Raw genomic sequence first — 17,079 nt, 5'->3', positions numbered from 1 at the left:
AGAACAATAATAACAAATTTCTCATTGTGCATTATTAATATTTTCCCCCTGTGCCTTGGTGTGAATTTGAAATATTTAAAAAATATTGTATATTCTTCCTGTTATTCTTATTTTTCCCTGTGTTTATATTGTTCATATTTTTTCTATATTTTCTATAATTTATTGTTTCTTAGTGATGTTTCTTCCATGTTTTCTGTCCACGCGCTTCTGTATAAAGGAAATTTCCCCATTGTGGCACTAATAAAGTAATATCTTATCTTATCTTATCTCTTAAAGGGGCTGTATTAAATATTCATAACATTAATTTAGTAGCAACTTACAATTTCCTGAGCAGAGTGTGTGTGTGTGTGTGCGTGTGAGTGTGCGTGTGCGTGTGCGTGTGTGTGTGCGTGTGCGTGTGCGTGCGTGTGTGTGTGTGTGCGTGTTGGGGCATGTAAGGTAAAAAAAGTGATTTCACATATTGGGGTGAGAGCCGTGTGGGGGCAAACCTATCCCACTTTAATCAGTATTGTGAGTAAAGCACCTTTAATTCACACAGTAAGACGTGAAAAGAACCAGCAAAGCCACCAGACTCCGTTGAAGAACACACACTTTGCGGCTCATTGTGAAAAACACACTTCATTCAAACTGGACAGAAAGAAAATAAGAAACTCACCAAAACGATCTTTCTTAGTATTTCCACTGTTCCATCAATCACCACCTCTGGGGACCCTTAACTCACAGAGTAAGACTTAATTATAATAATATGCTGTCTCGAAACAATGCTTTCCCTCACTGTTTGATGAGCAGCTGTCTCATTAAATTACCAAAATCAAATGTTGGCTCCAAAAATCAAGTGTTGTTATTATTGGTTTTATTGCACAAAAAGCCAAGTGCTTGTATAACTTAGCTCTTATCCGGAGAATGATGTTGTTGTTTTTTTAAACCATCATCATTTAAACTCTTCCTGGTAAATACAGTTTCTTGACTGTGACTTTGATGAAAAAGCATCTAATTTACATTTAATCGTTCCTGACCTTTCAAAAGTTTGCGTGGAATCCTCTCGACAGCAGAATGAAAACTCTCCCCCTCTCTCAGCCCACTCACACCACATTCAGGAGACACGCATCGTGCATCTGTACATAGAAGTTGGTAATGTAGTGAAACTGGTGGCTGCGATGGTTTGTAACCGTGCAGCCTGTAATATGGACAGATACAATATGCAGAGAAGAGAGAAGAGAGACATACAGGAAGGAAATGGAAGGAGATATTTTGATTTATTACATAAATATTCGTAAATCAAACAACTTAGAACGTAATTTCTTCACTTAAACAACAGTTCTCCGACACTAATGTGCATTTATTCATTCATCTTCAACCACTTGTCCCTGTCGGGGGGGGTCGCGGGGGGCTGGAGCCGACATCAGGGACAGACAACCATTCACTCCTACGGGCAATTTTAGAGTCATCAATGAACCGAACACCTGCACGTCTTTGGACTGTGGGAGGAAACCGGAGAACCCGGAGAAAACCCACGCAGACACGGGGAGAATATGCAAACTCTACACAGAAGGGCCCCAGCTGGGATTTGAACCATGAACCCTCTCGCTGTGAGGCGACAGTGCTAACCACCAGAGCACCGTGTCGCCCTAATGTGCATTTACATAAACTAAAAAAGTGCATGGATTTATTTAGAACAGATAGAGGTAAATATAAAGATAGGTAGATAAATATACGGTACGAGGTAATTAGGTTGTATTCTTGGATGGAAGAATGCATCACACTGCCAGTGTTGTCCCTTCTGAAATGAATCGGACAGATTTACACACACACTCCGCCCGGTGTCGGCCCGTTGACAATAAAACATCCAGTGTTGAACGTCTCATCAGTGTCAGCACGGTAACAAAGCAGCCAAAACAGGGCTGTCATCACGCAGAGAGACACTCAAGAGTGAAGACAGAAAGCCGCCATGGTGTGTTGGGATTTGTGTGTTTTTTTAAAAACCTAATATAAGATAATATAAAGATTACAACAATTACAAATGTACGCAGCATGGGGCGACTGTGGCTCAGTGATAGAGTGGGTCATCCTACGTTCGAGAGATTGGCGGTTTGATCCCCACCTCCCCCGGTCCACATGTGGAAGTGTCCTTGAGCAAGACACTGAACCCCCAATTGCTCCCCGTGCTGTGCATGGGTGTGTGAATATGGTGTGAATGATTAGATTAGATCACATGTGTCAAACTGATCCAGTAAAGGGTCGCTGTGGCGGCAGGTTTTCATTCCAACCAAGCAAAAACACACCTGACTCAACTTACTCCATCACTTGAACTGCCTTCACACAGTTGACTTATTGGACCAGGCTTGTTTTTGATTGGTTGGAATGAAAACCTGCAGCCACACGGCCCTTTACAGGATCACTTTGACACCCCTGGATTAGATGGTATGTAGATGTCCACTGCCGTCAGTGTGAATGTCTGTGTGAATGGGTGAATGTGACAAACACTGTGAAAGCGCCTTGAGTAGTCAGAAGACTAGAAAGGTGCTATATAAGTACAAGTCTGATTAGCCTATAGGTATTAAGACTAGCAATACCTACATGAGCTAAACTAAAAAAAATGAATGGACTGATTTTGAAATGCAAAACATGCTGCTGTCTCAATAATAGATAGGAACATGCCTCCCAGTCAGAGGTGCTGCTTCTCGTCTTTGTGAGGAGACTGCAGACGGGTTTAATATTTTATCAGAGCAGGTTAGCGAATCTGTTTAAGGTGAAGGCTGTTGAATACCGCTGTGAGCCGTGCAGATAAATAAATGTATGTCTTCAGACTGAAACCCAAATAACAGAGAGATTTCAGACCTGAAGTCAGACCTGAGTTTCTGCGTGATGCATTAAACCACTGTTGTGTTTTCAGAAAGGTCTGAGTGGTGATATTGATCCCTGAATACTTTTGTGGAGTGACATCCGTCCAGTCCTTTTAAACATAGACGACGTTTGTCTAGCTCTCTGTGTTCAGCCTGGTCTGGACTCACACTGTTTTATTGTTGCCAGATGAAGGTTCAGTACTGAATAAGTTGGTTTACTTACTCTTTTACCATCCACATGAATTACATACTGCATGTTGCTGCTATAAGGGCGACTCACAGCGAGAGGGTTCCTGGTCCGCGCCCTGGCTGCGGCCCTTCTGTGTGGAGTTTGCATGTTCTCCCCGTGTCTGCGTGGGTTTTCTCCGGGTTCTCCGGTTTCCTCCCACAGTCCAAAGACGTGCAGGTGTTCGGTTCATTGATGACTCTAAAAATTGCCCGTAGGTGTGAATGGTTGTCTTTCTCTGTTCGTCTCTATGTGCCCAGTGATAGACTGGCGTGTGTACCCCGCCTCACGCCCGATGTCAGCTGGGATCGGCTCCAGCCCCCCGCGACCCCGACAGGGACAAGCAGTTGAAGATGAATGACTGAATGAATGTTGCTGCTATGGCTGGGCGTTGTAAATATGTAAATATGTTGAATATCAATGTTTCTGAACAGCCCATTCTCCCTAAACTAAACTACTGTTAAAGTAATTTATTTTGTGGCTGAATAACTTGGTATCGGTTTGTTGCATTTTTTGCATATCAGAGGTTTTTCTGATAGTGGTATCTGTATCCAAAGAACCATAATTTGAGGTTATTATGGAAAGTCTCTTTAAAAAAAAGGAATTCTGGTTGGGCTGCTCCTTCTAATCAGTCATTTTGGTCTTAGTCAACTCAAATTTCTTGAGTAAATTAGTCCTTTTTTATGCTTTTTCATGCTAAATGACTTAGAATAGAATAATTTAATGAGAACATCTGTGGTCAACACGATATTTAATGTGATGTTTTTGCATCTTCCTGTTGTGAAATGGTTATACAGTATAAGGAAATAAGTCTGCGCTAACCTGAAGGAACAAAAGGAAAAAATATTGAAATATTTATATATATATGTATGTATATAAATATATATATATATATTACACACACACAGAATCTGTCCTTGGCCTCAAGGACCTCCAGAAACATTCTGAATCCTGATTTTTCCTCTTCACTCTTCAGCAAACCTCACTCAGCCTTCCCTCCTTCACTTCTTATTCATTTTACATACTTAGTTGCTTTATTTGAGCCTTAAACAACAAACGTACCTGACGACTTTAACAAGCTTTTGACAAAAGGCATATGTAAGGAGTCACAAGGTCAGACTGAGATCTCTCCGACTATAGAGATGCAGATGAATAACAGATAATTGTGAAACACAAATAGAAAGGAACACAAGGATCTCTCACTCTCTCCATTAGGGCAGAATAAAGGCAGGAATCAGAGTCACCCCGCCCTGCTGTAAGGCTGCGTGACCTCACAGGAAAAAGCGTGAGACAGAACTACTGACCAGTGCAAACTCATCAAAAACACCACAGGAGATGTATATAAGATTTGAAAAAGGTGTGTGTTGTTCAGCCTTTCTGTGTTTGTGTTGTCGTCCAGGCCGCAGGGGTCCTCCATGACGTTCAAACCCACGGGTGAGCAGCTGTCCAGCACAACCGTCAGTGAGGCCTCCACTGCCATCACCGCCTCCACCGTGGACTCCACCTCTGCCTCCAAGGTCAGTGCGTGTGCATGTGTGCGTGTGCGTGTGCGTGCGTGTGTGTGCGTGTGCGCGCGCGTGTGTGCATGTGTATGGATGACCCTGATGTATCTTAACTCACAGGCTTGTGTGTGTATGTCGTGCATTGTAGCACTGTGCTTGGTTTGCTTTTTTAAAGCACTGTTTCCATTTTGCACATAAACCATTATTTTTCTACCAAATCAATATTGAATACATTAAATAATATAATGTAATATAGAATTATATTTAACTTAGGATCAGTTTCAAAGAACACCTCATATAAAACTTTTCCAAAGATGGTTTTGGGCAATGTAGGTAGTGTTTTGTGCAAGTGTTCATTTTTCTGGTAAGTTTTGTTTTAATCAGCTATTTAATGCTATAAAAACAGAGTGAAACGTCAGGATTGACAGCCGTGACTGTTCCACAATTATTGCCTGATCCCTGCCGTGCAGACTCTGGTTGTTAAGCTACAACATGGTGGTGCCTGTATCTGGATATTCTGGCTTCGGTTCTCCATCTATCTCCAGATCTCCGTCCATCTTTATAAACAGTCTATATACCCAAGTTAGTAAATTTTCGCAATAGAAGATCGCACCGAAAGTTTAAACTCTTCAACCTCAAGCAGGAGTGTAAAGGTTATGAAATGTAAAAGGAAATCACAGCAGAAGCTCGTGAGCTGAATATAAAACATTTGGCATCTTGCTTTAATAAGACAGAAGAGAGCAGAGCAAAGAGAGTAGGAGACGAAATAGACTTTGATTTGACATCTAATCAGTTGTCAAGTTGCATAAGTCCTGTACTTTTCATTTCCTTTTAAAAGGCCTTTTTGTCTCCATCTTGCCTTTTAAACGTGTCCACCCCTGGCTGGTATGACCACCTCTGCAACCCTCAGCTCTGTCTCCGATAGATCAGCTTCCTCCTCCAGTTTTCTTCTGCAGAGACCAAATGCACACAGTGGAGACGTCTGCACGAGAGGACAGCTCAGCATTGGTCATGTTCACTAACATTAACAGTTTTGATAGGTGAAGTCAAACGGACTAATGCAGTAAATGTTGTCAAAACACAGTGTCCTTTCTCATGAGCTAGAGGACAGCGTGGAAGTCTCTGTGTCCTAAAGCTGACAGGTGCATGCTCCTGCGTCTGTGGTCTAGGCAAGCCTGAGGCATTCAGGCTGACACACACTATCACTTAAAACCAAAAAAAGTAACTTGCACTGTGGAAGTCTTGTCCAACTATCTTTTCCTACTCTCTCCCTGTCCCCCATGTTCAGATGAGATCTACCTAAATAAAGTAAAGTCGCAGTAGCCGTGTTGGCAGCATTAGTGCCATTGCTCCTATTTGTGGCTACTCACTGACCTGGTTATGAGCAGTTTTTCACTGACTCATGCTGTCGACGGTGGATAAAATTGAACAGGGTTTAGAGATCTTCTCCGAGATCTATGACAGACCTGCAGGAATGGAGAAATAGGGCTTAAGTGGAGAGAGAGGTGGAGGTGGAGGAGGTGGAGAGTTGGAGATCTGGCGTGATTAAAGCAGGGATTTAGAGCCAGGCAGGTAGATGTGATGTAATTACAACTGACTCCCACCTGTCTGTCTTACAGAATGGGTACAGAAGGGCAGTTTCACCATGAGAAGCTACATTGTTTAATAGACTTTTGTGTCTCACGAACTTAACTAATAACTTGTCACTGCAGGATCTATTTAACTATTACACTGTCTTAATTAGTACTCCTTTTCTAGCTTATTATGATACCATATACCATGCACAGGCAATAAACATATTTGATGGATTCCAAGAAATGTCTTACAAAACTTAATTTCCACCTGAGAAGGAATCCTTTTAACTTTGGTAATCTCCTGTGTTTTCCACTAGCAAGCCGCTGGCTTGACTGTAGACTCTTGTTGTTTATTATATTAATGATAAATTCATTTTGGTCAAAGTCTCAGATTAATAGTTCATTTGTTTTTAAATGAGCAACTGATGGGGATGTTAGAAGGATGTGTGAAGAGTAACAATAACAACCAGACACAATTACATTTGTGTCTGGTTGTCCTTCAAGCCGTCATTGAATCCGGCAGTGTGCTGTAACCGCCAAAATTATGGATGAAGTGATTCATCATAATTAATGCTAACGATTTGGATTGAGCTTCCAAACGCAGATCTCATGGAGGTTACATTTTTTGCACACAGGTTTTGTGCGTACATGCGACATAAAGCTGTCGAGGTAGTAATTGGAAAGTCTCTCTTTCTGTCTTGTTTACACATTTTCTTCCCTTTTCCTCGGCTCGCTCCTCCTCCCTGTCACTTTTCCGTCTTTCAGTCTGTATCTTACACTTCCTTTGGACTCACTCACAAGCATGCACACACACAGCTCCACAGTGGCGTGAAATCTCATCCCGCCCCATCAACAGGTGCCGCGGGACTAAGATTGAACATGTGTCATCGGGTGCGGAACAGAGATGACAGGGCATCTATCACGGCGGCCCCGGCGCCATTTTCCACACCCCGTGTTTTCCCGGCCTGCAGCCCTCCCAGGTGCTCTGGCTCATCACCCCTGCCATCGAACGGCTGGAACATAGTGCAGAAGCCTCGTTCTGACAAGAAAATCTCTGAACAAAAGAATCTTGTCTCAGAGGAAAGATGACTCATTTGTGCCCCCGTCTTGCATCGCACACCACCGTCAAGTCACGTCCATTCCTCTCCCTATCAGAGGGAGTGCCGAGACAGAAATCATCCCCTTTCTCAGATTCTCCTTTAAGCACTTGTGTTCGCAGTCGCTGGATGCAGATTTAGGGATGTTGTGTTCAAAACCAGTCTGCAAAACTTCTTTGGGATTAATCAAAGTTGAAAGGAGCCAGTTGAGGTGGTTTGGGCATCTAGTAAGGATGAACCCTGGGCGCCTCCCTAGGGAGATGTTCCAGGCACGTCCAGCTGGGAGGAGGCCTCGGTGAAGACCCAGGACTAGGTGGAGAGATTAGATCTCCACACTGGCCTGGAAACGCCTCAGGATCCCCCAGTTAGAGCTGGTTAATGTGGCCCAGGGAAAGGGAAGTTTGGGGTCCCCTGCTAAAGCTGCTGCCCCCGCGACTCGACCCCGGATAAGCAGATGAAGATGAGATGATGAGATGAGATATGTCATTTAGGAGTTCCTGTCGTATTCTTAGTTTGCAGTTATGACTTTATGCAGCTTTACGTGCCTCGTCAATTCCCTGCCTCAATATTTATAAATGACTCTCTCCGCTCTTTAACAGTAAGCCCCACTTTTGAGCATCGAAACCAGCACGCCGCGATGGATGAGGAGTCTCTGTTTCATTGGACGGTGAAAGATTAAAGGATTGGTTTGGTCTTTGATTTGAGTTCCTGTATTAACTGAAAAAAAACATATTGGATAGAGTGACTGCTACCTCCTAATGCAGTAATGTAGTTCAGTTTTGCCAACACACAGTATTTTTTACCATATCGCTGCTCTGGTTTATGTTATTTCTGTTTGGTGAGCGTGCAAGCATCAACCAAGCTGTAGATTCACACAGATGACACGTGGAACATTTGTTTAGAGCCGCTCACATTTGAAAATCCATTGCTTAAAGAATCTTACTTTTTGTTTAAATGGCAAAAATCACAATATCTTTTTCTGTGCAATATTATCTTGGTTAGTGACCTTTTTAAATCACTTGTTTTTCAGGCCAAAGCCCAAAGATATTCAATTTAGCAGTATAATTCTGGGCATTTCTGCTTTTATTTAAACTATTCTCACAATCAATTGTCAATTCTGTCATTTGTATCATGGATTCAGCACTAAAATATAACCGAGATCTTGGGAGCCTTCATGTCTGACTGCTTCAGATGCTGTTAACCACTGACAGATTGACTAGAACAGATTGGGATTAGGTGTCTAGTGTAAATATACCTCAACCAGATTTCTAACAGGAGGGGAAGGCACCACTTCTTTTTGGTTTAATTACCTCAGCCTCCCGGATAATTCTTGTCTGGCTAGGGACTTGAACCGGCAGCCTCGAGACTTACCTTAGACCTTCGACTGGTCTCTTCAGGCTTTTAGGTTGTCTGATCGTGCGCCATTTAATGTAACAAATAGCTTCTCTGCACCCTGAGTCACTCACCCAGTACAAGACAGAGTGCTACTTTGCAGCAGGGACCACAGCCTTTTCAACAGAATTACCCTCAACCTAAAAATAGACTACCGCATCCCACACACACAAACACATACACACACACGCGCACACACACACACACACACACACGCACACGCACACACACACACAAAACATGTATTTGCAGACACACACTTGGGTAGAGACAATCACATTAAGCATGCATGGATGTACGCGTACTGTATATTTACAGATAAGGGACAACATGACAGTACAGGAACACCTCTGCGTCTTTGCGTCACGCTTGGCCAATCAGCCTCTAATTAGCAAGTGTGTCTTCTGTTTTGCAACAGAGGATGCCTCCCAATGCTGCTGCCAGTCCATAGACATACTCATGCAGCCGTCACACCAAATCTTAAATATAATAGCTGTGTGACGAAGGTGGCGGGGTATTTGTGTGTGTGTGTGTGTGTGTGTGTGCAGTGCCATGGAGACTAGTCTTTCTTCTGGGGTTTCAGAATAGAGGATGGTGTAATGAGATTTCATGACTATGTGCACAGTGTATAAGTATGTTTTTTTTGGCTTATACAACACACACACACACACACACACACATACACACACACACACACACACACACACACACACACACACACACACACACATACGCACACACACACAGTAAAAATGCAAGATTGTCATGGTTTGCTGAGAGAGAGACAGTCAGAACCAGTGCATTGAACACTAGTAAATACTACCAAAGAGTTGAACACTGCTAATAGATGTCAGCTGTGCATGTTAAGTCAAACTGTTCAAAATATTCCTTACAATATAATTTCACCTTTTCGACAGTTTCGGGGGCTTTTTAACATTTTATAGAACATTTTTTTATTATTTTTTACATTGGTACCTGCAATAGGAACGCTGATGTGATCTAAGCCGACCGGTGCCTCCGCCTCGCTCCCCCCCTGCCTCGAGACTACAGCCAGCCTGTCCATCTCTGGTGCCGGCTAGTTAGCTAGCCACCTGCTGCCTGCTCAGTGGCCAAGAATGAGTCTGATGCAGACCCAGCACTGCCGCTTGCTACCAGCTTGTGGTCTGGCTCATTTTCTGTAACCGGTATAGCAATAAAGTATGGTGGAATTAGCAGGCTAGCTAGTTAATTGCAGAGAGCTTGCTAGTAGTTCCTTTTTTGCTTGAAGTACGAGTAAGAGATAAAATAAGTCGCTCAAAATGGCATTCCAAGAACCACGATCATTCCTAATCCTTGCAGTGCGGATACAATAAAAAGGGGGGTTCTTGGAACAATGAAAAGGTTTCTCCGATCCCAAAACACCTGTAGTCTCAAGTTGTCATTATAGTCTCCTTAGTCCAAATTCAGTTCTTTTTTAAGGCTTTCATTATTTCAGTTAATATTTTTTACTTACATGGTGCGTTCACTAAATGGATTTGGTCAACTCCTAACAAAGAGTTTGAAGAACTGGGGCCCACAATAAGTTAAGCCGGCCCTGCTCTCACCAGTTGCTGGGAAAGTTTCTTCACATTATATTTTTTGGATAACTAGAAGAACATCTGAAATTGTTCCATGCCAGTATAATCACAGGTGAATCTCGAGGTCGTTTCTGTCCCAACCCTTTGTCTCATTTATGCAGAAATAGTCACCTTATCAGCAATGCGGAGCGGAGCGTTCAACGTGCACACTTGGGATACATTCACATCTGGGGGCTGCGCTCTGTTACTGCTGACAGTGAAACAATTTAGTTTCAGAGTTATTGCCTCGCTCTCTTTGATGGCGGCCATTCAGGTTCACTGCCCAGACTTTCCAGGAGGTGTCTGTCTGGCCGTCGAACCGGTGACCTGCGGGCCACAAGCCCACTTTTCTAACCTCCCTACCTGATAGTCGAAAGAGACTTTGTCAATGTCTGACAAATGTCATGGCAACTATGGCTGGCACTGTCACAGAGGTCCAGTGGAAAATTGGCTGTGCTCGAATAATAGCTGTAATTTTCTATCAACTGGGGCAGAAAAAGATACTAGAAAAAAGATAATAATGCTGCGTGTGAAGGTCTATTCAGTCATGTGCTGAGTCTGAATGGTCTGAGGCGCTGACAGTCTGTTTTTAAATATACTCCACTGTGACAAACAGCTTTTGTTCTTTTTCACCACACTTCTGCTACAGAGAATAAATGCTGTTGTTCAATTATTGTTATTTAGCCAGAGCTAACACAGGTCTGCAAATGCTAATGTTAAGATACAAGTAGCCACACAACTTTGCTACCGAATAAATGTGATGTGTAAAAACAAAATGAGCGAATTAATTAACAAGATGGAAACTTAACACACAACTGCTGATTGATAAGTAATAAAACTGTTATCATGTAGAAGGATATCAGCCATCGATGAGGACTTTGTTTATGTCTTTTTGCATCTCACAGAAGGCTTGTGTTCTTGTTTGTGTGTGTGTGTTTCAGGGTTCCCGGTCCCTTGGCAAGGTGCACAGCTTTGGGAAGAGAGAGCAGGCCATTAAAAGGAATCCAAATGTCCCTGTGGTGGTCCGAGGATGGCTGTACAAACAGGTCAGGCCACCCCCCCCCACACACACACTGACTGAAACACTCATTTTGACATGCAAAACCAGAGCGCTGTCGCTTACAGACAACATTTTGACAAGGATATCACAATCCGCTGGCATTCAGTATATTAATTGGACTGGATATTCCAAAACTAGGGCTCTGAATGACTTTTCGATGTAAACCGCGTTTTGGGATTACTGAAATAAGGTAATTGGTTATAAGCATAATTAAATGGGCAGGTGTAGGGGCAGGGGTCAGGTCTTGCCAGTTGGACAGCCGGTCGTTAAGTCTTGTTGAATTGACTCCTGGCTATGAAAACTTGCTCTTGGAAAGCAGAATGTCATCAGGTCATGTACGCATCTGACCAGGCTGGGACTGGTCAAACTAACTGGTGTGAGATCCAGGTATTTAACCTCTCACAAGGCCGATGATGTCACTGGGACCCTTTGTGCTCCAAGCGCCAACAGCCGTCGTTATAGTGACAGTCGTTGGTGGGAAGTTGGTTTCGGCTTCGTTAGTGCTCTATTGAGTCTGAACGACAGTCGTTGGAGTCACAGGAGGCCATTTGTGAACAGTAGTTCTTTGAGGTAAGATCGTCCAGTCCCAGCCTGGTCCTGGTCCTGGTCCTGGTCCTGGTCCTGGTCCAGTCCCAGCCTGGTCAGATGCGTACATGAACTGATGAAGCCTCTTGGATGAGAGGTGAAACGTCTTCCTAGACAAATAACCAAGTCCAGTTGCTTTTGACTGAAATTGCTTTGAGGATAACGACGACCTGGACGAATGGGAACATTCACAGGCTTGTTCGTTGTTAGCTGTTGTTGTTTATTACCTGCTGTAATTTATTCTTGAGGTGTTGGGGTCTCTTTAAAACACTGCAGGGATGAGTACCAGCTTTAGCCCGTTTGGTTCTGCAACATTTCCTCCGGTGGCCTACTTTTATTTTTCCTTGACTTTGCTTTTGCTTTGGCAATGTAGAGCACCTGCTGTTGATCACAGACAGGCTATTACTGGATACTCTGAGTATTTGAAGTTCTACTTAAAATATCTGTAGTTGGCACCGTCCCACTGGAAAACACTTGGCTTCAGTACAAGATAAACAGTGAGTGATGTTACTGCTAAGAAATTACATGTTGATGACCACACACAGAGGCACACACACACACAGGCAGCCACATGCCGTCTTTTTGTGCTTATAATTTAATTATAAAATACTGGCAGGGGCACACACACATGCACATACATATACACGTATACTTGCACATACACACACATTATCACTATACACACACAGATGCACACTGTCACAGGAAGCTATTTACACGCTCACATCCCCACACATGGGGGGTAACAGGGCAGAAGCATGTATCTGTGTTTGTGGGGATTTCATGCCTCCTGGAGCTCCTCTTCTCTTCAAACGGCACCATCTTCAGCTGGGAAACATGAAAGACAAAGCGGGCAGTAAAGCAGCCGTGGCAGGCCCAGCGAGCCAGTGAACAAGGACAAATGATCATTCCCTTCCTCCCTCTCTTTCTTGCACACTCTCTTTATCTCTGCTCATATCCTCCTCACTTTTGCTTTCATTACTTCTGTTTCCTTAATGTGTCTGCTGTCCCTCGCTGCTCTTTTCTATCTCTAACTCTCCCTTCATCTCTCTCATTACCGCCCCTCTTTATATTTACATATCCGTCTGCTGTTTCTTGTTTTCGCCGCCAAGTTGTGCAACTTTCTCTCTCAGTATCCGTTCATACGTGACTTTTACACTCCCTATTCCTCTTTTCTCCCTGCAGGACAGCTCCGGGATGCGTCTTTGGAAGAGGAAATGGTTCGTCCTGGCTGATTTCTGTCTCTTCTATTATAAAGGTGAGTCTTTGTTCAAAAATATAGGTTTCTCCGTGTTATGTCGACTGGACCTAGCACGTGGAGAAAATGGCTGAAATTCCCACTTACAACCTGTTCCATCCCCTGCCTCTTTTCCCTTTCTTCCGCTCCCCCACAATCATACATTCAGACAAGGACAAAGGGACAAAAACACCTTAAAATATAATGCAATTCATTGAATCAACACCACTCGGGGTGTCTTAACAAAACCGGCATTTTGTAAGTGTCTCACGTGTGGGATCTGTTGCATTGGACTGGATGTATTCTGCAGGAGTCTCACTGGTGTTTTTTGAAAAAACTGAATGATAAATGAAATGAATGTTTGCTGCGATAAAAGTGCAATTCTGCTGAGTAATCTTACAGATTTTAGTACATATTTTAGTGTTTTTTGCAGCCATGACCGGAAGCATCATGTTTTCAGGTCGTCTTGTCCGTCTGTTTGTCTGTCCATCCTAACCTTGGACCCCTTGAGGGAATTTCTTCAAGTTTGGCACAAACGTCCACTTGGACTTAAGGATGAACCGATTCGATTTTGGAGGTCAAGTTTCAAGGTTCATGACCGAAAGAACGAGGTCGCGGGTACAAGCGGCCGAAATGTGTTTCCTCAGGAGGGTGTCTGGAGTCTCCCTTAGAGAGAGGGTGAGAAGTTCAGCCATCCGTGAGGAACTCGGAGTAGAGCCGCTGCGTTGAAAGGAGCCAGTCGTTGAATCAACACCTCTCAGGGTGTCTTAACAAATGCTGCATTTTGTAAGCTTTGCACGTGTAGGATCTGTTGCATTGGACTGGATGTATTCTGCAGGAGTCTCACTGGTGTTTGTTGAAAAAAATGAATGATAAATGGTGGTTCGGGCATCTGGTGAGGATCCTCCCTGGGCGCCTGGTTGAAGGTGTGTGTGAAGCACTCACATTTCGCCAAAGAATACAATACCTTAATACCTTTTTTTAAATTCCTTCAAAGTCTTTACTACATATATTAAGTTAAGTCTGGACAGACTGGATGTAAACAGCAGCTTGAGCGGTCGGTGGAGGTATACAACGGCAATATAATAATTGTAGCTGAGGACAAGATCGTTTAACTACAAACAAAGTCACACATCAATATTCTTATGTGTTATTTTCTTTCTCAGCTTCGAGATGAGGGAATAACAGGCTACCGGGGAGAACTATTTGCCTTTGGAGGATAAAATAGATATCTGTAGTGGAAATTCGACAGCTTACCAACAAAATAAATGCTTGGACAAAGTTCAGACGTCTAAATTGGACTCTGATGGTGCTGGGTTTGAAGTGGACCGCAGCTGACAAAAGTCTGGGCCGGGCATTGATTTAATCTTTCTCAGTGGGATACAGCTCAGACACACGGAACGATATGGACACACACTCAGCTACATCACACACTCCCTCGCTGTCAGTCTCCATGCCCTGGCTGTGCTCTGCCTCTCCACGCGTTTCTTTTTCATCTCAATATTCTTAAATTAACCTGATCGAACCCGCTCCTCTGCCTCCTCGCCTCGAAGGATGAAATCAATTCTCTGTCGTTTATTTTTCTCTCCTTTCTCTCTCAGTTCAAAGGTTTCTCCTCTCAACATGAAAACACTTCACGACACATCTGTCACCGGCCCCATTCCCTTTATCTCTTGTTTATACATAAACCTCCCATTGCTACCCTCTTTTTGCCTTACCTTTCCCCTGTAAATGTGGGAGTTGTAGCATCCTGGTGTTTACATTTTCAAATTGAAATGTTCATTGTATTTTGAAGGTTGAAGGTTTTACTAAATTTTAGCCATTTATATATATATATTTATATATATAAACAAACACATAGATAAATATAATCAGGAAGTAGTAATAAGGTCAGAAAGGGTGGCAGGAAGAACAGTTACCTGAATAAATTAAATAAGAGCTTAATAGTTTTGTCTATTAAAACCCATTCTCTGGTTTCAGCTTCAGCTGAGGATCCTCTTTTTAACGTTTCTTCAGGTTTTGGATTGATGGTCAGATAAAACAAGAACTTGAAGATGCCATGTTGCAGGGGAATTAAAAGTTCAGTGCTCCAGACACCAACCCATAGTAAATAACAAACACAAAAGACAACACAGTCATAATAAAACACATCTGACCTCAGATAAAGCAGTAAAGACCACAAAACAGTTAACAGTAGTCTAAAACAGTATTATTTGAATTGAAATGAAAGTGCAAGAAGGCAAATGACCAGCTAAGGAGCCTGAGTACCAAGCTGCATGTTATCCAGGCTGATGGCTTGCGGGACAGTGGCCAAGCGGTGGAATTGCAACTGCCACGTCCATCACGTGATGCCATAGGGTCCAAAAAGACACATAGGGAAAGAGACATCTGTCTATTAGTGGATATTTTTTTCAGAGCATCACAACGCCCCCAAAATGACTCGTGTTCATATCACAATTTGATCCATTTGGTCCGATATCATAAAAGTCTAGGAGAGATGCATGATCATGTAGTTTAATCCCCATTGAAGTTAGCCGAAGCGTTATACCAGAAGTGGCCGGCAGAAGTCTCTAGTGCACTTGCACTTGCTCTGTACGGCCTAAAATGTGGCAGCAGTGCCAATTATCCGGATATTTTTAGACGCAGAAGTTGAACTTCTTTGGCTTCATGCCCCACCGAGCAACTCTCATAGGAACGGACGGGGCTCCGCCTCCAACGTTGGATCCAGTTTTCAACATCCACGGGGGTCGTCCGCTGTGGCCACTCATAATCTCAGTATTTCTAAAATCCTAGATACATCCCTGGTTTCTCCCTCTCATTTCTTTTACAGTCCTGCACAGCAAACAACACCCTCTGTCCTCTGATCCTCAGTTTGTATAAGAAACCTTTTAACAGGGGACAAAATAACAGAGTGACAAAATACTGCCATTCGTGTGCTGTTTTGGATGCTATCTAACTTCACTTGTCACAGTCTGGCCCGGCTCAGCGTGTGTGTGTGTGTTTGTACGCCTGAGTGAGACAGACTGGGCACAGCAGATAAAAAGACTTCACCGCCTCGCCCACCATTTAGGGAATGTCTCCTCCAAAGGACCTTGAATTATTTTTAACCTATTACCTCTTCAATACACAGTGCCGCCTTATCACCTCTCAGCCAAACACACACACACACACACACACACACACACACAGGTGCTGGTGTGCACACATATTTTCATACCATTACTAAATTTGACGATGTTGTGTACACACAGATACACACGTGCACAAACACATTCTAGCGTACTGTCACAATGTTCAGCGGGAAAACAAATACTCTGCTGATGTTTATTCCTGGATGTGTGAACTCAGTTAGAGAGGACGTATTCTGGTTGCATACATGTTTGTTCTATATATCTTTGTGAGGACACATTAGAGTTTGAGTAAGGGTGCTTTTGGAAAATGGGAACATTTTAGCTATCCTCACTTCTTCAAAGGGCCGTCTGAGGGTTAAGACTGAAGGTCGGGGACTGTATTATGTCATAGATGGTCTTTACAAATATAGAAGGACAAGTGTGTGTTTTTAGTTTGGAAGTTTATAGAGCTGGGACAAATACATTGTATATTGTTTCATACAAACTATAAAATAGATGCCATGCATACAGGTTTCTAGTCAAGACTACTTTGCAACCCCTGTCCCTGGTTAGGCCTTTACTAAAAGTTACACAAGCAAAGTTAAAGACAATACTGGGTCTGTCTGACGTTCCTGTCTGTTATAGGGAAGGTTTTCGTTGCCACCGTACTCTACGGGGGAATTGTTGGGTCTCTGTAAATCATAAATAAGTCATAGAGTGTGGTCTTTACCTACTCTGTAAAGTGTCCTGAGTTAACTTTTGCTATGATTTGGCACTATAAATAAAAATTGAATTGAATTGAATACACACGTTAGAATACAGATCATCAAATACAGGACACACTTGTTGCACCCCTAG

At 43.1% G+C, this 17,079-nt stretch overlaps 1 protein-coding gene across 4 annotated transcripts in view; it reads left to right on the top strand.

Annotated features, from left to right (window-relative positions):
- LOC310949394 (pleckstrin homology domain-containing family A member 7-like) overlaps window positions 1–17,079 on the top strand; it is a 125,237-nt gene that overhangs the window by 71,741 nt on the left and 36,417 nt on the right. For all 4 annotated transcript variants that reach the window (XM_083916843.1, XM_083916844.1, XM_083916842.1 and 1 more), the window contains exons 3-5: window positions 4,469–4,586; window positions 11,171–11,275; window positions 13,060–13,132. In XM_083916843.1, coding sequence (XP_083772969.1) covers window positions 4,469–4,586; window positions 11,171–11,275; window positions 13,060–13,132 — 296 coding nt within the window. The remainder of the gene's footprint in view (window positions 1–4,468; window positions 4,587–11,170; window positions 11,276–13,059; window positions 13,133–17,079) is intronic.

Source organism: Echiichthys vipera (genome assembly GCF_963691815.1).
Source record: "Echiichthys vipera genome assembly, chromosome: 7".
Lineage (NCBI taxonomy): Eukaryota > Metazoa > Chordata > Actinopteri > Perciformes > Trachinidae > Echiichthys > Echiichthys vipera.
This window is presented reverse-complemented; position numbering and strand designations above follow the sequence as displayed.